We start from the raw sequence: 26,991 nt of genomic DNA, 5'->3' as shown, positions 1-26,991 counted from the left end.
CATAAATCCTCCTTTCCACCAGGTGTTGCCTTTCTTGCTGCAAAACTCTTTCTGAAAATATTTTGTTTCTCTAGTTTAGCATTTTGTTGCTTTCTGCTTTCCTTTCTCCTGCTCCATCTCAAGTATACTTTTAAATGTTTCTGTCCTCTGCTGCTTCCTCTACTCCCTCCTTCTTCCTCATTGTGCTGCCTCTTCTGCATTTCTGGTACATGGAGTTGGCTCCCTTTAACCTTGAGTTTCTCCTATTCCCTTGGCTCATATTCTTCACATTATGAAAGGAGTTATTAATACACCTCTCAGAAAACTGCGTTTAAAATATGTCCTCCTTAAAGAGCTACCCCCCTCAACACTTTGCCTCTTTGTTTTGTGTGTACACAAGAGGTTAAGACTGCACAATCCCTGTTTCAGGGTCTTTACTCGTAATCTCTTAATTGAGCACAGATGTGTGGTTTATATGAAAAGGGTCCTGCTTTACAACACACAAAGCATTTATGTTCAACATCTCCTCACTATAATATTGAAACAACATGTATCTCAAAGGTGTCAGTCATCTGGAAAAATGTTTTCCCGAAAGTTAAACCAAAGATTAGGTGTTCAAGTTTTGACTGAGTTCACTGGATGTTTGGTGGTAAGGAAAGATACACAGAAGGACTGTCAGATGAATTCTAGTCCTGGCTTTGAAACTGACAATGTGTGAACTTTTCCTTATTATAGTTTACATTATGTTTTCTTTGTAAAGTGATAAAACCTGTTGCCTCATGTGTATTCATGCCGTCATTTTCACAGTTTGCGTGTACTGATGCAAATTCTATATTTTTCTCCAAGTTTTACCTCTGCTCATTACATTTATTTTTCTTATCCCCAGAAGACTAAATGAATTGATTACAGTGTCTTTTTAAAAGACTCCATTGTATGGTATTTAAGCCAGGATCAAGAGTAAAGCTACCTAAATGAAATGAAGTTCAGAATATATGTCACTTGCAATTTAAATTGGTAAAATTAAATTAGAGAAAAAAGCACTGACTCCTTCCTTCCAGCTATACACTTGACCTTTTTCTATTATCTTCAAATATCCCATTCTTGTTTTCCCAGTATATAGCCCTGTAACCCAAAGGCTGATTTGGACAGGGTGCTAGAATTTTTGCTTTTGTTCTATTCTGGTAGTTATTTTTATCCTTTGCCTCCTAACCCCTCACTACTGCTAGATTTATGGTGTTTCAGGGTCGTTCTCTTTTTGGAAGAATAGGCTACTGACCTAAATTAAGGCCCCCTAGGAGAAACGCTCTCTGATCCTTTAGAAGCCCAAGGACATGATATATATAAAACAGGACAGGAGGGTTGCACGACTACTCTCAGGATCTCATTTCCTAAACTCTAATATTAGTTTTGCAAACAACTAAATTCCCAAACAATTAATGAGATTTAGTTAAAGGACGCGATCATGTATAATTAATGAATTTGTGAATTATTTAAACCCTCTGAAATTCTGATCATCTTAAATAGCATTGGCTCCTAAAAATTGGCTTTATGGAGAGGAAGGAGAAGTTCTGTCATCAAAGTGTCCACGCTGACTTCGGTCATACATGTTACCTGGTATTCTTCACGTTAACAAGTTACTGCTCTGGCAGGAGCCAGCTGTTCTTTCATTGGCTGGTAGGCAGAGCTGCTCTCCTTTCAGACGCTTCAGCTCCGTTGCAGTGGAAAGCAAGCTGCCATTTCACAAAAAGGGCAAAATACTTCTGTGAGACTCGATTTATAGAATATGAGAAAGAGGCAAAATCAAAGGATAAGGCCAAATGTAAAGAGAAGTGTGAAGATCAAAGAGGTCCAATGCACTTGTTTTCAGGCTTTTCATCAAACGGTAAGCTGGAAGAGAACTTACCAAGAAATTCAACAAACCCGTAGAGTTTATTATGCAAGGCCAGTGCCGGGTGCTGAATAAGATCCAAAGACAAATAAGACACTGTCCCTGTCCTTATGTAGGAAAGATTTAAAAAAGTGTGTAAGTAACTAGAACAGAAAAGGAAAAGTGTGTTCAGTGCTCTAATAGAGATTTAAGCGTTGTAGAAGAGGGAAAAATTAATTTTAGCAGTCAGTGCTCAAGACTTTCATTACAACCCTATTGTTAAGAAAGGACTCCAAGTGAGTCCAGATGACAAAAAGAAGATTGTGGGCTGGAGAAATGCAGCATGGCTGAATGGAGTCTTTGAAGAACACTGAAACGCTTTTACATTTTATTTTTGCTTGACTCCATAGAACCTTAGCCTGCCTCGTGAATGCATTTATGGTACATTCTTTTTAAATAGCTATAGTAAAAATACAAATATACATAATTATAGTTAATGAGATACTTTCTCATCCAGCAGCTTTGATTTGTATATCACCAACAAATAACTATCATGTTGGCCCAGAATAGATAACTGGCATTATACATGGGATGTTTCAGAGTCCTCCCAGAGGAGATCAAGATTTCAAAGAAAACCTTATAAAAACCACTACTTTATACAACTCTGCCCTGAATAGACAGCTTAAACAATCTAAAGACCGCTGATACCTGGTGTTTTCAAAGAGAAGTTTAAAGAAATCAGAAGTCTCATTTCTCATCTAAGTGAATTATGCTGGTTTTCTTCTTGGTATCTGTAACTTTTATTTTGTTGGTTTTTTTTAATTTTTATTTTTTTTTAATGTTTATTTATTTTTGAGACAGAGAGAGACAGAGCATGAATGGGGGAGGGTTAGAGACAGAGGGAGACACAGAATCTGAAGCAGGCTCCAGGCTCTGAGCTGTCAGCACAGAGCCCGACGTGGGGCTCGAACTCACGGATCATGAGATCATGACCTGAGCCGAAGTCGGACGCTTAACCGACTGAGCCACCCAGGTGCCCCTTTTTGTTTTGTTTTGTTTTGTTTTATTTATTTATTTTTTTTGTAACTTTTATTTTGTATTGGATCATTTTTAAAGGTGTTGATACCAACTGGGAATTTTAAAGTAGACTCCTATATGTCAATCTAGTAACAAAAAGGAAAAGCTAAATAAATAGTGAGCAAGGAAATATTTAGAAGTGAAATATGATACATTCTTTCAGTTTTTATATTCTAAAATATTTTTAAGATTTTTTAATGTTTATTTTTGAAAAAGAGAGAGACAGAGCACAAATAGGGGAGGGGCAGAGAGAGAGAGAGAGAGAGAGAGAAACACACAGAGTCTGAAGCAGGCTTCAGGCTCTGAGCCGTCAGCACAGAGCCCAACATGGGGCTTGAACTCAGAAACTGCGAGATCATGACCTGAGCCGAAATCGGACGCTTAACCAACTGAGCCACCCAGGTGCCCCTATTCTAAAATATATTTTAGGTAAATTTGGATCATTTTTTCTACAGAGGTTGGCAGAAGTTGATTTTAATCTCATTAGAGGGATCTGCATTTTCTCTCTGCATTAATGACCAGTAAATCGGGATTTTAATGTGTGACTTAGGACTTTGAGAGTTTTATTGGCTTCTTTCACTTATCCATTTCTCAATCTGTTTCATAAAACTTGTGTTCACTTTTTACAACTAATGACTTTCAAATGTGCATCTGTACTAGTTCTTGTCTTCCTGTTTCTTTTTAATTGTTAAAATGGGGGGGGGAAATAAAGTGAAAATAATTCACTTGCTTTTGCAGATTCTCTCATAAGTACAGTGCTAGTAATTATGTAATTAGTAATGTTTAATATAGCCTTGGTAAAACATGTGACCATTTGTTACATCATTCTCTTGACTTTCCCCAAGTTCTAATTAATGTCCCCACCTATGGCTGAATAGGCAGTGCGTGGGATAATTCTGGGTGACATAATTCACATAAGCCATGATATGAATGCTGTTCCCTTGGAGTTATTCAAACAGCAGCATATACGAGGGTCACAGGAAATATGCATTTGAAATTGGTTAATATTAATAACTTAAGAGTAGTTGCAGTGTTTTCATGGGGGCCTAGCTTCTTAGTCTGCAAGGTGATAGGCCTATATGAATGAATGAATATCCATCTTCCTCCAAACTTCTGATCTTAAAAATATGCATGTAATATACACTATAAAGCACTTAGCATAGATATATGAAAAATGTAGCCTTATTGATAAAATTCTACTTGAAGCTGGCAAATAATTTGGAATGTAAGAATCCAGAGTTATGTCACAAGAACCTTAATGCTATATGTGTATACACACACACACACACACACACACACACACCCCAAAGCCAGCAAAGAATGAAGTCTCTGATTTGAACACGTGAATGCAATTGAATTAAAGAAATCAATGCAGCAAAATGATCATTCCTTTGTTGTTTTATGGAAGTGGTTTCTATTACTTCATGCTCTATTGGGGAAGAGTAAGCAGCCAGATACAGTTCAGTTAGGAATTCTAGAGTTGTTTTCTTTTTTCTTTTCTTTTCTTTTCTTTTTTTCTTTTTTTCTTTTTTTTTTTTTTTTTTTACAGTATTGTGGTAGCCACAGTGATTATGATCTCCAAAGCTCTGTCTCTAATGCTTGCAGGGGCTGGCCTTGGTCAAAATCCAGGCATAGCCCTCATCTGCTTTCCCACCTCTCTTTTGACACTTGATTTCTCCAGAGCTTACTTAGTTCCTTCATCTTGCCTTCTGCTTGCCTATGGACCTCATTTTGAGAAGCTACCTCATTTTTCCTTAAAGTGGATCTGCATATTTTTTAAATGTCTCTATTTTTCTCTTCAAATTTATTTGCTCTCTGTTCCACTCTCTCATGCTTTTCTAAGCAAGCTACCCTTGTAAATGAGACCTCTTCATGGTTGAAAGTGAATTAATATGATAGCCACGTGTGCTGGTTGCTGGTCATTCCCGGGTGCCTCATTATCCCACTTCCATTCCCTCTCCTTCCCTGCCCTACTCTGTGCCCCAGGAGCCTGCTGCATTGCCTTGGTATCCTTGCCAATAGGCTTTGGATAGGCTTTGCCAATGGGATGCACTGGCAGGAAATTAGAGGGCAGGAGGAGAGAGAGTTGGCCACATTTCTTCCCTGTTCCTTCCCTGCACGAGGCAGCATTTCTGGCAATAGCTGTGTCTCTCTTGGTTATGGTTCCCTCTAGGCATCTCTTCCCCATAATGCTGACCCAGACTAGGCTCCAGTAAAACCCAGTCCCTGCCCTTGTTCCTCAGCCCTATGGTGGTGATAACTTCCCGCTATTGCCAGTCTTGAGTCCTTCACCAGCCCATTTGTTTCCTTTTGTCCTCTTGCAGAAGTTCACCACTCAGTCTCCTGTGTTTACATATAACTTGTGAATTTCTCAAGTATAGGACTTCAATTTGTCTTTTATTATAGTTAGCTGTGGATGAGTCTGTCTGCCCTACTGAATAGTAAGGGCATGCATCATGTCTCATTCCTCTCTGAGTTTTAGTTACCTAGCAGACTGCCTGGCATACACTAAAAGCTCAGTACATATCTGTTAAATGTATTAATAAATTAATATGACTTTTACTCCTTCAACTTATTCCTAAGTCCCAGAGACTTCCTCATGGCTTTTCCAGGATTCCTTGAAGTAGTTTTAGGAAAGATTATAAAATTTCTAAGTTTCTTAACATTTTTCCGCTAAAGAACCCGGGAAAATATATATACCATGATGGCCTTACTAGGTAAGGCCACAGCAACTGATCAATAAAGAAGGCAAAAATCACTCACTTTGGGTTCTCCCTAAGCCAAGTTCACCCTGTTTGTGCTCGTTGCTTGAAAGGAAATGAAGCAATTGTGATCTCATTCATTATTGGACTTTCTCCCTTTGCCAGGCTCCATTTGGTGCCCTATTGTCCCACAAGGTGCCTATTTGAGTCTTTTGAATTAAGAGTTTACAACAGAAGCTGCATCTGCTCTACATGAATATTAAATTATCATAAGACTTTGTATACAGAGAACTTACCCTTGTGTTTTTTACAGTTTCCTTTCCCTTCTGTTCTAAGACTTGGAATATCATTTTTTTCCCAACATACCCTTGGACTTGAATAGGCTGCAGTTATCAAGTCATATAATAAAATAGGCTTAGAAACCTTCAAATGGCAAGTACTTAATAGAAGTAAGGAGGTTTTATTTTTTCTCGTGATCATACAAAATGTGGTACTTATTAAGTATCATTGCACACACACTAGGTCAGAACTTGGTGTCTTGAGGTTACTGGATCTCATAAGAAAAAAAGCACAGTTAAAAATTATATGTTGAACAGATATATCTTACAGTCAATCAGGTTCTGTAAGTAAATGCACATGCTATTTTAATTCATAATATGACAGATAGTATACAACTGACACCTCTCTAGTTTCATTTTGAATTTTCCTAAGTGTGTAAGCTTTGGCCAGCCTTTAAGTCACATAATTTATGCAAGTAAGTTATATTCTTTTCTAGCATGCTCCAAAAATTCAAAATCAATTCACTGGTGGTATATATTATGTAGTGAAATTATGTAGTGAAATATATTATGTAGTGAAAAGCTGAGTAAGGGGATCAGTTGAAGATAGCATTTTAACAACACAAATGCTTTCCATTAAATGTGCAGCTTCTAAATAATTGGTTAAGTTTTCACTGAAGATGTAGGTTGCTTTACATTTTAAATGAGTATTTGTACAACCATGTATATATTTAATATTAATAAAATTTATCTAATTTCTTTGTTACCAATTATAGGCAACTTGGTACTCTTTTACAATAATGATGCAAAAATCATATTTATTAAAGCAAAGTGCTAAAATAACTTGATACTTTTAAAGGTTATAGGGATATGTGAATTATGAAGAGAGACTTTCTTCAAATTCACGCAAAGGAATTAAAAGAAAATGTACACATCCATTTTGTAAAGTCTGTATAGTTAAAATTAAAAATTGGATTTAATAAACAAGGCCAACAAACTGCTGGAATCTTTTCTTATCAGATGATCCATTCCACTGGTCTTTTTCTAGAATTTATGGAGCTCCATAGCATCCACAGTATTGAGTGCCCTATCAAAAAAGAAAAAAGAAAAGAAAAGAAAAACAATATATAATTGCAAAAACAAAAGTTAGTTCAGAGTCTGATAAAGGGGTTTAAGCCACAGCGGGTTTCTGAAAGTTTGGTTTCATTAGCTCCAGGGTAGCTGTCTCTAGGTGATGAATTAACATAACTGGTATGAAACCTTCATTTCAAAACAAGCAATTTCTGTTGACGAAACGTTTATATGAATTGAAAGTATTTTGGAAGTCTCAAAAATTTGGTAATTTCTATGTATTTTCACTAATTACAAATTTTTTCCTATTGACACTGAAGTTCTAGTAACATTTTAGCTAACTGTGATGGAAACAAAGCAGACCTAGATTAAGATTTTTCAGCATCCTAAGTAGGGTGCCCTAACCTACATACATTTACAAATTAAATAGTGCTAACCCATAAAATATAAAACTTTATGTGCAGAAGTTAAAATAGCTGCCTTTAAAATTTTATTTTAGAATTCTGTGATGGTATATAAAAAACGCACTTTTCTCATATTTGTATTTTGCCATGATTTGTAGCTGCTTCAAGCACCTGCTTGATATCCCCTAAGCGGAACATCATCTAGCAGGCATGAGTCAACTCTCGTGTTTTCAGAGTCTACTTCTGATTTGTCATTGTCCTTATCTTTTTGTTCCTTACTTTACTCTCTGAACTTAATGGACATAACAATAACTGGATCCTACATATGCCTTATGTTTAGATTGAATTTAGGTTTTTGGTCATTCAGCCATTAAGACCATGTGAAATATGATATGAACACCTCCCAACTATTTTTCCAAAAGAAAAATTAAAAATAAATATATATGTATTTTTTATTCCAAAGCAATATGCCAGTTTCAAGGACGGACCTACTTTGAAGGAGAAAGAAATACAGTTTATTCCTCTTCTGGAGTGTGTGTTCTCTATGAATGTAAGGTAAGGAAACTCCTCTTTATTATGTAAACTCAGTGAATATTTCTGTAGAACTTCACCCTTGTAATATCTTGAAAACCTCTAAGGCAAAGAAAAAAATTAAGATAATAATTATAATTCAAATAGAAATTCTCATTATTTTTGCAAACATATAAATGAATGGCTGTAAAATAATTTTCCCAGTAAACAAAAAAATGCTGTTTTGTCCAATTCACGTTTTATGAAGTTGTCTTATTTTTCCAAATTCCAACTCCCTCCTGTGAAGAAAATGTAGATAAAGTTAGACTCAGCCTGTTGTCACTCATGGTTTTTGACCCATGTGGCAAATATCACTTAGTTGAGTGGAAAATCATAAAAATTACCTAATTAAAATTAGCTTTGGATGCAGCTAAGACTGATACTGTTCTTAATCCCTTTGGTAAGAATATTTTAAGTGATTAGAAGGGGAATTCTTTATAAATTTACTGCCATGGTCTTAAGTATGCTTCTGAAGCAAACGTCATTCTTTTTATCACTGCTGTTTGACCTACTATCTGAAAAAGTAAATAGGGTTTCATAAAACTTTTCATTTTTGCTTTTTTATAATGTTATATTTCTTGACATAAGGTTATATTTCAAGCGATATTCCAGCTGAAGGAAACTGCATATACAGTATCTGCCTTAGGGTTCCCTTTACATTTGATCCTTAATTTTTTTCTTTAAATGCTTCCTGTACATGTTTTTTGGGGGTGATTTAGTATGCACAGATTATCTAGAAAATGAAGATGCTGTTGGCACCACTGATAAACTGTGAGCATGTATATGATTATTCAGTGTTAGGGAAAGGAAAATCCTAAGAATTTTGCCAAGATAAATTGAAAGAAGCCAGCTATATACTTCATGCATCTTAGGTTAGAAGTCCTCTGGGATAAGCAAGGAGGAAACATAAAAGAGGCAAGACTGTGACAGATTTGATTTCCAGAATGAGAGGTCTGATTTCTTCATTCCCATTATAATGTACTTTAGCCACTTCTTTTGGCTTTAAGCTGGCTTTCCTGTAGTGTATAGGTCCCCATCTTAAAGACAAGGGAGCTAAGGTGTATGGACATTAACATGAAGTACTGATCCTGTATGTCTTTTTTTTTTAATTTTTTAAGTTTATTTATTTATTTTGAGAGAGAGAGAGAGAGGGGGAGAGAGAAAGAGAGAGAGAAAGAACAGAGAAGGGGCAGAGAGAGAGAGAGAGAGAGAGAGAATCCCAAACATGTTCCATGCTGCCAGTGCAGAGCCCGACATTGGGCTTCAACCCACTAACTGTGAGATCATGACATGAGCCGATGTCGAGTCAGACACTTAACCGACTGAGCCACCCAGGCACCCCAACCCTGTATTTTAAGATGGATTTCCCCCTGTTAGCATCCCTACACCCAACACTGTTTTGAGTGAAGTAGGTCCCACTATAAATACAAGGATTGGAAGACTTTGAGATCTAGTAATTCCAAATAAAGAAAAGGGAATTGGAGAAAAGTTACTTCAAGGAAAGTAGAAAATGTTTCTCAGCTGGTTTCTACTGGTAAATTCTAACTTTGAAACATCAGCTCTAAATTTAAAAATCTTGAGGCATTTGAAACTTCTCAGTGTGTTTGTGTGTGTGTGTGTGTGTGTGTGTGTGTGTGTGCATGCGTGTGTATTCTTTTCATCTGATCACTGTGTTTTATAATACTGATAATTATGGCTTAGAAAGTTACTGAAATTGTTGCCAATTTGATTTTAAGATAGCTATAAAATAATTTCATTTAAATTGGGTTATTGAGAAGTCTGTATATAAACAACTCTGGAAATGCCTATACTCTGAAAGTAAATACTGAGTGAATGGACAAATGTTACCTTTAAAAAAATTTTTTTTAACATTTATTCATTTTTGATAGAGACAGAGTGAGAGCAGGGGAGGGGCAGAGAGAGAGGGAGACACAGAATCCGAAGCAGGCTCCAGGCTCTGAGCTGTCAGCACAGAGCCCGACGCGGGGCTCGAACCCATGAACCATGAGATCATGACCTGAGCCAAAGTCAGGCGCTTAACCGACTGAGCCGCCCATGCACCCTAAATGTTACCTTTTATTTGCTCAAACAAAAGGCATCATTTCCTACCCTCTAATGTTGTGCTGTCCAATAGAAATATATAAGCCACAAATAATCATTTTTATTAGGCTAATTTTTCTATATTTAACCCCATATATCCAAAATATTAGCATTTAATATGTAATCAAAATTATTGATGAAATACTGCACATTATTTTGTCATACTAATTCTTCAAATCTTGTATTTTATGTTTACAGTATTCAAGTGCCCCATGTAGCTAGTGGCTATTGATTGTACGGCACAGCTGTACCAGATTATCATAAATTTCTGTAGTCCTTGACTAAACTCTTTACACTAAGAACTTCCATTGTTTCTTCTCCCTTTGGGCCCTGTAGTTTCTGTATTTATACCTTTACATAATTGACAGCTTTCTCAAGCTTTTGTTTTCTGGGCTGTCAAGGTTAGTCTTTGTTCCTGTATTTTCAGTTTTGTGGCCTTGAAAGTATGTCCTGGGCGTCTATGACTTTAATAGTTAATCCCAGAAAACATTATGGTTCTGAAAATAAGATTCCCAAAGTGGACATTATTGTCAAACCAAAGGAAGACTAGCATTTGACACCTCTGTATACATGTCTCCTACTATTTTCTCTTCTTGGTAAGTGTAGTTGACATGTACTATCATATTAGTTTCAGGTATGTAACATAGTGATTTGACAATTATATATACTATGAAATGTTCACCACGATAAGTGTAGTTATCATCTGTCCTCATACAATGTTATTACAATATTATTGACTGTATTCCTTATGCTGTATTTTTCACCCATGCGACTTATTTATGTTATAACTAGAAATTTGTACCTCTTAATCTCCTTTAACTATTTTGCCCATCCCCTGACCCCCTCTGTTCTAGCAACCACCAGTTTGTTTTCTGTATTAGTCTATTTCTGTTTTTGTTTATTTTGTTTTTAGGTTCCACATGTGAGGGAAATCATATGGTGTGTCTTTTCTGTCTGACGTTTCACTTAGCACCATATTCTCTAGGTCCGACCATGTTGTCATGAATGGCAAGATTTCATTCTTTTTTATGGCTAAGTAATAGTCCATTGTCTGTCTGTCTGTCTCACATCTTCTTTATCCATTCATCTATCAATGTACACTTATTTTGCTTCCATATTTTGACTATTGTAAATAATGCTGCAGTAAGCATCAGGGTGCATATGTCTTTTTTTTTTTTTTAATTTTTTTTTTTCAACGTTTTTTATTTATTTTTGGGACAGAGAGAGACAGAGCATGAACGGGGGAGGGGCAGAGAGAGAGGGAGACACAGAATCGGAAACAGGCTCCAGGCTCTGAGCCATCAGCCCAGAGCCCGACGCGGGGCTCGAACTCACGGACCGCGAGATAGTGACCTGGCTGAAGTCGGACGCTTAACCGACTGCGCCACCCAGGCGCCCCGCATATGTCTTTTTGAATTAGTGTTTTCGGGTTTTTTTTGAGGAAAAAAACCCAGAAGTAGAATTACAGGGTTGTATGGTCTGTCCATTTTCTTAATAGGATCATTTTCAAATCATTATAATCTCTTTTTTATAGATACTACAGGAAGAGATGTTGAAATGAGTACTTCTTCTGTAAGAGTAGTACTTAATAGAAATGACATCTAAAAATCTAACTAAGCTTTTGAACAGTATTAAAATGGAAGCCTACAAGTTGCAACAGTTATTTTATTACTTATATGCTGCTATAGTTGATGACTATATCTCTTTGTTCTTAAGAGATAGGAGGTTGACAGTACAGAAGCCAACCAAATTCTGCCTTCTTTTTCTCTATACCAAAATCGCCTGTGAGAATCTCTTCATAACGGTTTGGAAAACTTTGAAAGAGGATATTGAAACGGCTCAGTTTTTACTTATTGATTTATTTATTTTTCACAGTGAGCTTCTGATCTAATTTAAGCTGTATTTGTACCACAGTTGTCATCTGGATGTGCAAATGTGTTGTAAAACTAAAAGAAATTTCCAGGATTCCCTAGATGTTTGACAAATTGTTTATATGGCTGCAATGTAGTATGCTCCTATTCCAAGAGCTGCTTATCCATTTTAAAGGATTTCCAATTATGATTTAATGTTAATTTGTGAGTGAGCCTGTGACCTGTGCAAAGTTGTCAGGAGTAAAATTTTACTCCTGTGTAAGCAGAGTCCTCTAAGATGCTGGACCTGGGAACTTCTTAGTAAGTCCTAATCCAGAAGTTTCAAGCATTTATTCTCTGTGTCTAATAGGACCAAACCATGAAGCTGGTTGAAAGTTCAGGCTGTCCTGCTTTGGATTGTCCAGAGTCTCATCAGATTACCTTGTCTCATAGCTGTTGCAAAGTTTGTAAAGGTAAGACATTTTTGTAAAGTAAGATCCATGAGCATGAGTCATTGTTGGAATCAAGTTTAACTAACATGAAATAAAAATTTTTATAAGCAAGTTATTTCCAAAGAATAACAGTATTTCCTTAAATTGTTTCCCAATTTAGTAGACAGTAGGTAGTCACAGAATATTTATTATGATTATTGAATTAAAATCAAGGTGTTTCCATACATCTTTGCTATGTGTCTTATACCTATCTCAGGTTCTGGGTCTTTGAATTTCTCTCTGCGTGCTGGTTCTGAGTCAGCGTGACACTGCTGGAGAAATTGACACAACGGGGCTGAGATATTTTATTAGTCTTCTTTTTCCTTTCTCTTTTTTCTTTTTGTTTTTCATTTGGTTATTTTTTTTGGTTTACTCTTTCTCTTTTGTTTATTTTTGTAATTGACTTCGCATAATTTTTTAAAGGTGTTTATTTTGAGATAGAAAGTGAGTATACAGGTGTAAGCAGGGGAGGGGCAGAGAAAAAGGGGGAGACAGAATCCCAAGCGGGCTTTGGACTGTTCAGTGCAGAGTCCGACACAGGGCTCAAACTCACGAACTGTGAGATCATGACCTGAGCCAAAATCAAGAGTTAGATGCTTAACCAACTGAGCCACCCAGGCATCCCACTCATGGACACCTATGCTCCTCAAAAGTGTGAGGCCATCAGACATGCATTGCTCATTCTGTGTTGCCTCTGTGGTGATAAGCCTAGGACCAATAAGTAGAAAGGGCTTAGATTTTCAGTTAACTATAAAGAAAAAAGTAAAATTTGATCTATTCATACATGCAGTGGGTTGCCTCAGGAGTCAGTGAGTTTTCCATCACTAACTTAATATTCTATGCTAAGTTCTAAAACTTGGTATTTTATTGTAGATTCAAAAATTAAAAGATTGATGTGCAGTTCTTTAAGATCCTTACCAGTAGCAAGATTATATGTGCCTTTCTGTACATGTCTTCTTTGATTTATGATGTGGCTATGTGTCTGTAACCCCATAAGTTGAAAATATTTTGTCAAAAATGCATTTGAATACATCTCACCTATTGAATATCATAGGTTAGCCTCGCCTATAGTCAGTGTCCTCAGAACACTGAAAGGCATACCTCATTTTATTATGCTTCACTTTATTGTACTTTGTAGATAATGTGTTTTTATAAATTGAAGTTTGTGGCTACACTATGTCTAGTGAGTCTATTGGCCCTATTTTTCCAACAGCATTTGCTCTCTTCATGTTTGTGTCACATTTTGGTAGATCTCACAATATCTCAAATTTTTTCATTATTATATTTGTTACGGTGATCTGTGATCAGTGATTACAACTTGCTGAAAGCTCAGAAGATGGCTAGCATTTTTCAGCAATGGGGCATTTAAAAATTAAGATACGTACATTTTTTAGACATAATTCTATTGCATAATTAATAGACTACAATATAGTGTAAATATAACTTTTCTATGCACCAGGAAACCAAGAATTTACTTGAATTGCTTTATTGAGATTTTTGCTATATTGAGGTGGCCTAGAACTGAACCCACAGTATCTCTGAGGTATGCCTGTACATTAGCTTACAGCTGGGAAAAATCCTCTAATACCAAATCTGTTTTATAATAAACTGTTGAATATCTCATGTAACTTATTGAAAGCTGTAATGGAAGTGAAAACACAATGGCTGTATGGACACAAGATGGTTGTATCAGTGGTTTACCCTTGTGATTACATGACTGACTTGGAGCTGTCATTCACTGGCCCTACCAGCCTCATGAGTGAGGATTGTACCATTTATCATTAGCCCAGGAAAAGATCAAAATTCAAAATTCAAAGTACAGTTTCTACTGGATGTATATCACTTTTGCTCATTATAAAGTTGAAAACTTACAAGCCAAACCATCCTAAGTCGGGTCTGTCTGTATTTTATTGAAATTATCATTTGTGAATCTCTCTCCTTTATTAGACTATGCACCATGAGAACAGGGCTAGCTCTTAATATTCACCTCTATATCCTTAACACCTAGTATGACACCAGGGATGTTGTAGATGCTCATAATTGATATAGTTGGTACTGTATAGGGTACTGCCCTGTATGACCTATTAGCTCTTTTTGAATAATGGCTTTTATGATGATGCAAGGGAAAGTTTAAATGGGGTGGGTGGGAGAAAAAGAAAAAGAAACTATAAAACATCTACCATTATATTTCTTTTATACCTTGTCTATTAAAAGCAGACATAATATCCCTGTCCCATTTTTTAAATTTTATTTTTATTTATTTTGAGAGCGAGACAAAGAGAAACTGGGAGATGGGCAGAGAGAGAGAGGGAGAGAGAGAACCCCAAGTAGGCCCCATACTGTCAGCACAGAACATGATGTGGGGCTCAATCTCATGAACCTTGAAATCATGACCTGAGCTGAAACCAAGACTTGGACACTCAACCCACTGAGCCACCCAGGCCCCCATCTTTAACAGAGTGGTGCAGTTTTGTTTTGTTTTATTTTCCTTTTAGCTCTTTCATCCATTCATTCAATTAAGAGTTTTAAAGTCTCAGTTATGTGAAAGGCTATTTGGGCATTTCAAAGTGGTTTAAGACTTCGTCTACCAAGTATTGGTCCACTTTCAAGTTTTCAAAACAGCTCTCAGCAGCTAAGGAACACTACTAAAAAAGATTATATCAAGTAGATAGAAAGGCCATTTCAGTTTTCATCTTCACGTTGCCTGAGCCAGCATCTTGAACAGAGCATGTGTGGAACTTGATATGAATCAAGAATGCACATGGGGCTCCTGTGTGGCTCAGTTGGTTAAGCAACTGACTTAAGCTCAGGTGATGATCTCACAGTTTGTGAGTTTGAGCCCCATGTCAGGCTCTGTGCTGACAGCCTGCTTCAGATTCTGTGTCTCCCTCTCTCCCTCTCTGTCCCCCTCCTGCTCGCTCTCTGTCTGTCTCTGTCTCTCAAACATTAAAAAAAAAAAAAAAAAAAAAAAGAATGCACATTCCACTCATTTGATTTGGGAGCTGGACGCACCCTGCAGCCTGACTAGAGTTTCTCTGGCAACCAAAGGTAGACTAAACCAGTGCTTCTCAAGTTTCAGTGTGCATCAGATGACATGGGGATCTTATTAAAATGTAGATCCTACTTCAGTGGGTCTGGCTCGGAGCCAAAAACACCTGTGTGTCTAATAAGCTCCCAGATGATACTGATATTACTGGTCAGTGAGACTACATTTGGAGTTGCTAGCTATTCCTGCATGCTAAATTGCCCCAAAGCTCAGTGGTTTAAAACAACAGCTATTATTTTATATTCTGCAATATTGTGTGTCAGGCATTTAGGCAGGTGATTCTTTTGAAACATGGTGTTAACTCGGGTCACTCAGCTAGGCTGGGCTAGAAGGTTCAAGATGGCCTCACTATACTCACTATATGCTAAGCATCTCAGTAGGGATGACAGGAAGACTGGGTACATCTGAAACCCTCTCCTTCTGCATGTAATCTCAGGACTTCTTAAATGGTGGTTTTGAGCTCTTAAAGACTAGGTCTGGAACTGACACAGCATCACTTCTACCATATTCCTCTGGTCGAAAGAGTTATAAGCCAGCCCAGAATCAAGAGGGGTGGGGGTAATAGACCCCATCATGATAAGAGTGTTAAAAATTTGTGGCCATCTTTAATCCCCTGGAAGTATCCAGGAGGTACTTAGAGATTTGGGAGGTAAACAGCCTCTCAAGAGGTCTAGAAATTAGACAAGGTTGGCTAGGACAAGATTTGAGTGAGTAGCTGAGATAAGGCCTTTCAGATATCAAAAGAAGCCTTGATCACATCCATTTATTTTTAACAGAGCCCTGATATATTGCAAAAAACAAGTTAAGAAATGGAAATTCTAGCTACAAAAGTTGTTATATTTAAATTGTTTGTAGTTTTAAAAATTAATGTGTTTACACAACACACTCAAAATACAGTGATGAAATACACTGTGACCAACACCTCCTCCCCCTGAGATTCTAATATAATTGATCAGAAATGGAACCATGGTATCAACATTAAAACAAAATAAAACAAAACAACAACAAAAAACACCTCTCCTATTAATTTTTTTTTTTTTTTTTTTTTTTTTTTTTTTACACAGCCATGATTGAGAACTACTAGCTTACATAATGCTGGAACTAAAATTGGACAAGTTGGTTCTTCTTGAAACATTAAGCACCATTTATAATAAAGATTGCTTTAATTTCTGATTTCAAATATATAGAATAAACAAATGCGTTTCCTGGCATTCCCTGACTTTTAAACTAGAAAAAGTCAGGTTCTTAAGGCTTAAATTTTGAGTTAACACCTACTCATATGTTGTGACAAATGTATTTGTAATATAATTGGCCTCCAGTTTCCAGGCCTGTCTGCCTAGTGCTAAGGATGCTGCGTTCACATCCGAAAAAAGTCAGTTTTGCAATAACGGTCACTAAATATTCCCTGGGGGCAGAGCATGAGATGAAAGTGTTGGCCTTTCCACCAGAGGCTCAGCCAGTGCCAGAAACGAAGCTGTGCACCTAAATAAGAACCCAAATCTCTAGGCACCAAATCCAATCCAACCAAGACTGTTTTTTGGTACCCTGCAACTGGGGATCTTATGTCATAGTAGCTCAGGAGCAGTGTAGCAGGACTGGTCTTTTCACTTTTTTCATGTTTGAGAGCCTCTTCAAGGTTATAGCGAATTACAACATGACAGAGACTTGGTGATACAGTAAGGACTCTGACTCAGAAAGATACAGAAATTATATTATTTTTGTAGAATTTTGCAGAATTTTTGTATCTGCATCTCTTCCTTTTTCTTCCTCTCTTGGCAACACCTTTCTCTGTTTGCAATACCAGTAAGTTCTCCTCCCTGGATGCCCCACTTTAATTTAGCATTTACTTCATCAAGTCCTATAAGTAGTAGGGACATCTATATGTAGAAGGTTCAGTGGGTATAGATTTTCTCCCAACTTCTGGATAATACAGTTTCCCACATTATTCAATTATACCTTCATGATTCTTGTTGTATATGTATTACTAATAACATAATTTAGTTAATTTTCTTATATATACTGTTAGTCACTCATTTTTCAAAAATTTAGCTTCATTCCAAACAATGGTATCCATAAAATAATGGCATTATTTGTTAGATTCACATATTTTTAATACACACTAAAAGAAATCCATTGCAAGTTGTGCTTTTTAAAAAGTATACATCTATGCACATGAAACATAATTTTGGAAAAATCACTATTATCCATAATCCTGCAAATAATATCTAAATAAGTTAGTAATCTTTTAGGTGTAAGTAATAAAATACCCAGTCCAACTGATGTAGGCAAGAAATGGAAAATACGGCTCCTATGAGAAGGTTTTTACAGCTCTGCAATCCTGCTCCTTTGCCTAGGTGGATCTCTGTTTGTCTCTTCTGAAGTGGCTTTATTTTCAGGCTTCCTCCGTTTTCAGCTAGACCACTGACATTCTTATGCTCGCATCATTATGATACTGGAGTAGGTGAAAGAAAAACTTAGTATCTTCAGGAGTTGAACAAAAGTCCCATAAATGAGTTTTAATCATCTTCATTAGCCTGAACTGGGTCATATGCCCAGACCTGAAGGAACTAATGTGTCCAGGTCTGTGGGATGCATTGATTATCCTGAGGGGCGGTACAGTCCCTCTTCCTGTCAGCACATGGGCTAACAATAGGGGTGAATGGTTCATCCAAACCAACCATGTGGGCTGTTTTTTTCCCCCCACAAAAAGAAGAAATAGACCTAGTGGACAAAAACCACCTTAAAGTTTATTATCTTTCTCCTGATTATTATGTATAACCTTTTATGTATATTATTCTTACTCATAATCTTTTGTATTCACCCTTTCCTATTCAACCAGTTGTAGAGAAATGCATATTAATATTTTATAGAAAGATCTATACTTACCAAAAAACAGAGGACTTCATGTAAATTTGAAAAACTTATAAAAGGAATAGAAAAGTTGGTAGCTTTGAAATTTAAGTCCAAAGTGGGAAATAAAAGCTAGATTGTATTAGATTAGATTAGATTAGATCCATCCATCTATAACAAATACTTGAATTTTCTTCTGTGATAAGTATCTCAATGTATTTGGCTAGCGGCTTATTGGTAATACTCTAGTTGCTTTAATTATTAACAAATACTGTGCTATTATGTTTTTACATAGATGATCTCATTTGAACTTTACATTTTGGCGAGGTAGATATCATCTTAATTTTACAGATGAGGAAAAGGTTTTAAAGGTTAATTACTTTACACAAGTAGTAATTTACACAGCTAGTAAGTAATAGAGATTTGGTTGTAAATCCAGGTCTTTCAACTCCAAAAGCCAAGCACATATGACTAGAAATGCAAGTGTGGAGGTAGGGCTGTGGGTTTTTGCCATCTTATACTGAGTTTTTGAAGTTATTACCTATAGTTTGGAAACAACCCACTTTAACTGAATCTGAATTTTCTACCTATCAATAGGTAGTCTTTTGATACTGGCATTTGTATCTAAGCAGTAAAACAACCAATGGATTCAATCAATTTGTTGAGAAAATAAATAAAAATATCTATCTGACATTGTTTAGAGTAAATTAGAATTTGATTGACAAAAGTTTTAGCTTTCACGTCTCTGGGTTAATTAAAAAAAACAAACATCTGATAAAAAGTAAAGGACTCCCTAGTTGAACCTCAATCAGTAAAGGTAGCATCACATCATTATCTTATAGTTGGAAAATTCTTGCAGCAATTAGATACTGCATGGTGAATGTAAGCATGATATTCAATGCTGAGATAAGAGGTCTAAGCATTACTTACAGGTAAAATTGGAGAAGGAGTGTAATAGAGGTGGAATGGCCTAGAGAGTGATGGCATAGATTGGGCAAAGTCTGAAGAATGATAAGAGAAAATGCAGCAAAGGGAAAAATTGAAAGATAGTTTTGAAAAATATAAACTTACGAAAGAAAAATAAAAATGCCTTAGCACAATACCTGTTGTTAGTCACAGCCCTCTCAGCATTGTTGGAAACATTACAGGTGCAATTTTGCAGAGTTAGTACTGTGTTAGAACATGATCTCTTGATTCTGCGTGTAACTCAAGGAGTGGGCCAGTGTTTACAGTAACTTTGTTTTAATTTAGAATAAATATGAAGTGATTTCTTAGAGACTTTTCATTATAGATTGATGAGGAACTGAGCTATTGGGGTAGAAAATGAAGATGACTTTTAAACTGAAATTATTTCTTCTCAGGCATTGTAAAAAGACAATGGAATACATTTTAAGAAGTACGGTCTCAATTTAGCTACTTAAAGAAGAAGGAAAGAAAAAGACTTTAGGAGAAAACATTTTTAACTCTTTTTCTCTTCTTGAGAATGAACGTTTTACTTATAAAGGTTGGGCCTTACACATGAGAATGTAGATTGTGAGGAATCGCGTCCAGAAAATTTAGTTGTCAAGTGATTTAAATGCCACTATTGACTATATATTGTTCTGGCCTTCATACCCCTTTGTTCTATTTTATTTCTGTAGAAATCACTAATTCATTTTTTTAATTTCCCTTTTTAATGCCATTATTGCATTTTGAGAGCATCACCCTTCTTAAGGCTTATGAAGTTGTACACACAACTTTTTACTATACATTGTAGTTGTACTTCATGGGGGATACGCTTTAACTGTGGGGTGATATTGAAAATAGTCATTACAGGCACCAGGCAATCAGAATGGACACCAACCACAGCACTGTGCCAGAGTATGCTGCTGGCTGTGGTACTATTTAGTCCCACCCTTTCACTGAATCACAGCCTTCTATGGTAATTTGGTTACAAGTAAGATGGGCCAGTGTAGAACTTTGATCTTCATGATTGGCTCAGGTGAAAAGTTTTTCCCTGACTATATGTGAGCAGATGAGTTTATTCTGAGCTACATGAAATACATTTTTCTAGTCCTCTTTTCTTCTGTACATGGACTGAAATTGTAATTCATTAGACAGTGTAAAACGAGATAGATAACTTATGCATCAGGCAATTGGAAAATTGTTTGAATGATGTACAATCATGTAATTTCCATTTAGTATGGAGTCCAGTGTTTAAACTTTTCATTTCCGCATCTTAGATCTTTGAACAAGGGATTCACACAGGCAGAAGAGATCCTAAGAAATTACACGTGACTGGTACCACTGTTTATAAAATGTTCCATTTTTTTCCATCCTCTCATAAAGACTCTGGAATCTGTGAAACCTTTGTAATTCATAATTTTTTCCCCTTCTTTTGAGTGGACATCCTCTGCCTTGCAGATTTCCAGAGACAATTAAAGTGATATAATTTTCATTTTTGACACATTTACAATTTTTTTTAAAGGATGTCAGGCTGTTTCATTTCTTAAGTACACAATGTTCATATTTCATCCGGCCCAGGGCTGTATTATCCATAGTACTGATAATGTTCAACCTCTAATTCACAGATTACTTTCTCACTGAATTATCTTTTTTTTAAGTTTATACATTTATTTTTAAGAGAGAGACAGAGACAGTGAGAGGGGGAAGGGCAGAGATAGAGAGGGAGAGAGAAAATCTCAAGCAGGCTCTGCACAGCACGGAGCCTGATGTGGGGCTCGAACTCAAAAAACATGAGATTATGACCTGAGCAGAAACAAAGAGTTGGACACTTAACCAACTAAGCCACCCAGGCACCTCCTGAGTTGTCTTTTATATTGTAAATCTTCATTTTGGACTCCATGGATCTCTCTTTGTTCCAGATATTTGGAGGGCTATACTTCAAATATCAGGGACTAGAAAACCTAAAGTCAGAAGGAAGACATAGGAGACAGAATTAACTTGAAGTAGGAAACACCTGAGTTAAACATAAACACCTTTTAGTACACATAGCATGTGGTTCTCTAACAATGGATGAAGGTATCAATTTAAAAAATAATTTAGGGAAAAATGGCTTCTAAATCAAAGGGAGTATTTAGTCAGCAAAATTTATTCATTTTTGTCATATTTTCATTTACCTTAATAAGTTTCTTTTTTCTTGTAGGTTATGACTTTTGTTCTGAAAGGCATAACTGCATGGAGAATTCTGTCTGCAGAAATCTGAATGACAGGGCCGTTTGTACCTGTCGAGATGGTTTTAGGGCTCTTCGAGAGGACAATGCCTACTGTGAAGGTAATCCTTGTAATGATGTGTAGCTCAGCTGTTTAAATTTCCTAGGATTACTGCATGCAAAATTTATTAATTTCCCAGGTTGTCAAGTTGATGGGCCCATTAAAAGCAGTGAATTTAATTTGAAGCATATTAATCAGCTAAAAATAATTATCTTTCAAATTAAAGTTTTTTAGCTATCTGCTATATGTCAGACTAATAAGTTATATGGCTGGTTTCTTGAATTAAAATAATACTTCCACTGTGAAATTGCCTTTCTTTTTTCATAATTAGATATTCAGATAGTTCACATATTGACATGATTACTGTGGCTTGCAGTTAGAATTGTAGTCAGATTTTTCCAATGTTGTTGAACAAAAGCAATCAATTAACAGGAAGATAAAGTACCACTGCTATCTTTGTTTGCTACTGTGAGTAATCTCAGTGGTTGTATTAATGCTCCGTGGTATTTAGTAAATAGCTCCAGTGGAGTAAATAGATGCCTAGTTATTTTTTTAGAATCTTAAACTAATATCCACGGTAGTTTATTCTCTCATGGAAACAGTCCAGATACTGTGAGGAGGCCCTTGACATTCACAAATACTGTTCAGGAAAGACCCTGGAAGTCCATGAGATGTAGTAATTTATTACTTCCCTGAGGCACAGATTTAGATGATTCTCATTAAATATGTGACTAGCTAGTGGGTCTTGCAAGTAAGAACACTGACACAGTGGTGTTTGGACATTTGGAGGGTTCTAGACTTATCCTTTCCAAATGTCAAGAATGTGCCATTGGTCCTTGGAGACAGAAAACCTCTAAGGTATAAACTTGCCAGCCTCTGTTTAGCTACACGATAATTTATTGGCCCTTGGGAAACCAATTTCTGTTGTTTCTCTTAGCTTTCAATAAATTTTCTCTGCCTTAAAAGTTGGTATTTATTTTTAAAATTGACCTTTTTTTTCCAAAGTATTTCTTTAAATGCTTCTGATTCAGTCCAAAAGAGACCATTATATTTTTGCTGAAAGATAGGTCTTTCCTTCTCCATTTATGATGCAGATTTTTAAAAAAATGCTCATTTTGAAACTTAGTAGTGTATTTTCATTATAATATTTGAGATCTCTAACATGTAATAAGCCCCACTGATACTGTCAAAATGTGTAACACGAAACCACATGATATAAATTCATGTAATACCTCTTTCTGGATCTTAATTTTCTGATCATTATTTTTATTTTGAGCTTCTGCTTTTGTTGTTGTGATTAAGTATGTGCACTCATGTAATAAAGATTTAGTGAGCACCTATTGTATCCCAACACTTTTCTAGGTACTGGGTAGTGAATAGTGAATAAGACTGAGAAGTTTCCTGTGTTCAGATCTCACATTCTAGGGGGAAGACAGAGAATAAGTGGTAACCATAGAAATAGAGAAGGCAGTTTCAGGTAGTAATAAATAATAGGAATAAAATGAAACAGGATGATGTGATAGAGAATGATTGGGGGTTAATTTAGATGAGATGGTCAGGGAAAGTCTGTGGGGTTGATGGAGACGAGTTGACAGTTGACTTGAGATTTGATGATAAGGAAACAGCATAGAAAGATCTGGAACAGAGCATTTCAAGCAGGAGCAATAGCAAGTAGAAAACCCCTAAGTGGGAACTATCTTGGATGTTCTAGAAACTGAAAGAAAGGATAATGTGATGCAGCAGAGGAGTCAGTTAAGATGCAATCGAAGAATGAAGTAGGGGCCAGGTATTTTAGGGAGGCTTGTAAGGATTTTAGGTTCATCTCAAATAGGGGAGTGATATACTTGTATTGAGAAGGATGGCTCTGGCTGCAGTGCCTTAAATTAACTAAATTGTAGATTATGGGTTAAATATGGTGGGGAGGAAGAGACATAAATAGGAAGACCAGTTGGGAGGCTTTTGCAGTAGTTTAGGCAAAGATGTTGGTGGTCTGGATTAAGAAAATGATAAGGGAGATAAAGAGGAGGAAGCGTGTTCTTGGTGTTGTTTTGAAAATAGAGCCAACAGTACTTGCAGACAGTTTATTGTGGAGGAGAATTGAGGAGGGATTAAAGGAGTTTGAACAACACATGGATGACGTTGCTGTTTATTGAGACAGGAAAGAGTTTAAGAGAAGAGGGCAGAGATTTAGATTAAATAACTTTTTAATGCAACCTATTGAAAATGGGTTTTTATCATTGTTATGTATAAATGTATAGCACAAATGAGCAGCTACTTTGCATTCTGAATGGATCATACTGAAAGATGGTTTGTAAATTTCTTCACATTATTTTTTTGTCATTTAAAGATAAAAATCTTCAAAAGTTAAGAAAATGATGGAAAAACTTGGTTTATTACAGAGATCTTGAATTTTTCATGATGAGGACTTTTAATATTGTATCTTTCATTATTCATGTTAAGAGGTTTTTTCCAGTATTTTGATCAAATTTGGTTTTCCTTTTCATTCTGTTATTGTTGTTAACTTTAAGGATATTTGACTTCTTAGAAGCAACATTTAAAAATTATGCAATGGTTCATGTTGTCTATCAGATGGTCTACAGAATTCTGGTCCTCTAAGAAATTAGACTTACGATTATATACAAAAATAAGCAAGTAATAATTTGTAAGTGATATACATTATGTTTATTAAATCTGTAGGGTTGTTTTAATGGTAAAACTGTAATTGAGATTATTGATTTTTACCACAGTTTACTTATCAGGTTTAAAATAGCGCTGTTAAATGTTGGAGTTCATTTGTTCATTTGGCAAACATTTATTGAATGCCTTCTTTGTTCAAGGCTACACTAGAGGTGAAACAGTAGATAAGACATACATAACTGATATTATCTCAGTCAAGAAATATAACATCCAGTTCATTACACCAAAGAGCATTTAATTTCACATGTGGCAAATGCCCTGAAAGAGAAATAGGTTAACAAGAGTCTGATCTGGGTGGGTGGGAGTGCTTGAAGAAAATTGTTTGTTTGTTTGTTTGTTTGTTTGTTTCCAAAATCTAAAGATTAAGTAAACATCAGCTAGGCATAGAAGTAAGGATGGGAAAGAAGGGAATTTGCCAAGTAGAGGACTCAGCAGGCCTCCAGGCCTCCAGGTGGTGAGAAACACTTTGTAAGAATCCATAGAAGGCAGAGAGCAAAGGGAGTAGTGCCTGATGAAATGGATGAAGGGCAGCATGGCCTTGAAGGGCACAGTAAGGACTAAATAAGGGTTTCATGCTAAGAACAAAGGGGTAGGCAATGAAAGTTTTTAAGGAGTGAAGTGCCTTGATCACATTTGTATTTTAAATAAATCACTTCAGCTTTAGGCTGAATGGAGGTAAGACTGGATGTGGGAAACCAGTGGATATGGGAAACTAGTGAATGAGAGACAGTGGTGGCTTGCATTAAAAATGGAAATGGAGATGTGGATGCGTTTGAGATCATTTGTGAGGTAAAACTAGTCCTGCTTGTTAATGGGTGACAGGAGATGAGGAGGAGAGAGGTTTCAAGGTTGCTACCTAGGCTTCTTTGCCTGAGTAACAGGCAGATGGTGGTGCTACTTACTTAGGAAACAGACTGGGTGGGAAAATCACCAGGTTGCGTTGTGGTACCTATGGAACATCACAGCTGAGTACCCTGTTGAATATACTTGGATATGGAGTTCAGAGAAGTTTAAGTTGTACATAAAATTTGGGATTCTTTGGCATATAAATGGTAGCTGAAGAACTGCAAGAAATTGCCTGGGGAGTTTTTGAAAACTCCAGACTTTGAGCATTTTATAGAAAACATGATTTGGTGATGGAGACAGCAAAATTGTGGCTGAAATGTAGGAGGAGAGAAAAGAGAAGGTGGTGTTATAGGAACCAAGAGACAGAGAGAATTTCAAGAAGAAAGTGGAATGCTTCTTAGAGATCAATAAAGATGAAGACTGAGAGATGTCCTTTGCATGGAACTTTATGGATGACATTGAGGACAAGAGCAATAGCTAAATTGGGTGCAAAAGTGAGGACACAAGCCAATTGGGAGCACATTGAATATTGCATAATGGGAAAAAATGTATCTGATGAAGGGACAGAACTCCTTCTAGATGTTTTCTTATGAAGGGAAGGAGGAAGAGAGCAGTAGCTTAAAGGAAGTAGGGCTAAAGAAGCATTTTTCTTCCCTGTCTTCTTTTTTTCCTTTTTAAGCTCTGTCTCTCCTTTACCTCCAGTATCTCAGCCATGTAGATGATAACCTGTTGTTCATGAATGAGTTTCGAACTGCTTTAGGTATTTATAAACATGGTTTAATATTAGGATTTTATGATTGGATGTCTTGCCCACCTTTTAGATATAATGGATATAAAATATTCAGAAGTATGTTGGCCTCCTTTGTATTTCTTATAAGCTATATATATGTTTACCATATTTCTTTTAAAAATTACGTATTCAATTCCATCCATTCAATGTCCCTCATTCGCTTTAGATTCTTAGTAAAATTTCAGTACTTCCCCTTCACTTCATCTCTTGTCAGTACATATAATCTGAAAGAGTTGTCAAAAATTAGTCTGGCCATCATGTTTTCCAGAATGGTTCTCTGCTACATGTCTTCATTCTAAAATGAAAATTATAGGAGCTTTTGATGTTTTGACTATATCTTCCTTCTTGACATTCCACTATTCACTATTGTGTTAGGACCACCTTGGCATTCCATTTTAGATAGTGTCTTCAGAAGTCATTCATATGTTAACTTTTTCTCTTTGGTGCATGATAGTTGCCAGGGATTACATTGTGTCAACCCAATAGTGCGTTATGTTGAAGAAGCTTTTTCTGGATTCCCAAACTCCTTAAACAGTTGGCGTTGTTGCTCTCCAAGCCTTTGGCATTACACAAGAACAGGAAAGTAATTTTGTACAAGTGAGTCATTCATATAGTTGCATATCACCTATAATTACTGAAATCAGTAATTGATGTCTTATTAAGTACTCAGATTAATGAGAATATAGGCGATTGTTTGGTATAATCTGAACTCCCTAGAGGAATAATCTCTTATTGATAGACCACTTTCTCTTGGATTCATTTAATCTCTTTCATTCTGACTGCTGCTGCCAGATATTTTTTACTTCCTGTCTCCCTCTACTTAGTTATTCTGTCTTTAGTGTCTCACTCCCTCCTGACCCAGCCAGGACCCATTCTCCAGATTAACGTTTACAAAACACCATTTCTTTTCTTTGAGAGCCCACAGTGCCTTCCAGTTCAGCATGTCAAGCTCCTTTGCTAAGGTTCCACGGTTCTCTGTTGCCTGAAGGCTCCAAGGTTCTCTGTTGTCTGGCCTTTCAGTTATTCATCCATTAAGCCTTAGCAAGTCACCTAGAGCTATTTAATCAATTACTTGGCTCAGAATGGTTCATCTGTGTTATGGATTGAACTGTGTCCCTAAAATTCAGATGGTGGAGTTTGAAAACACAGTACCTCAGAAA

The 26,991-nt window shown here is 36.3% G+C and overlaps 1 protein-coding gene across 3 annotated transcripts in view; it reads left to right on the top strand.

Annotated features, from left to right (window-relative positions):
- Positions 1-26,991, top strand: part of NELL2 (neural EGFL like 2) — a 404,650-nt gene that overhangs the window by 196,225 nt on the left and 181,434 nt on the right. For all 3 annotated transcript variants that reach the window (XM_047868431.1, XM_047868430.1, XM_047868429.1), the window contains exons 11-13: positions 7,842-7,933; positions 12,269-12,371; positions 21,431-21,559. In XM_047868431.1, the coding sequence (XP_047724387.1) occupies positions 7,842-7,933; positions 12,269-12,371; positions 21,431-21,559 (324 nt within the window). The remainder of the gene's footprint in view (positions 1-7,841; positions 7,934-12,268; positions 12,372-21,430; positions 21,560-26,991) is intronic.

This window comes from Prionailurus viverrinus, chromosome B4 (genome assembly GCF_022837055.1).
Source record: "Prionailurus viverrinus isolate Anna chromosome B4, UM_Priviv_1.0, whole genome shotgun sequence".
In the NCBI taxonomy this organism is placed as follows: domain Eukaryota; kingdom Metazoa; phylum Chordata; class Mammalia; order Carnivora; family Felidae; genus Prionailurus; species Prionailurus viverrinus.
Note: the sequence above shows the minus strand (reverse complement) of the source record. Positions and strands in the feature narration are given on the sequence as shown.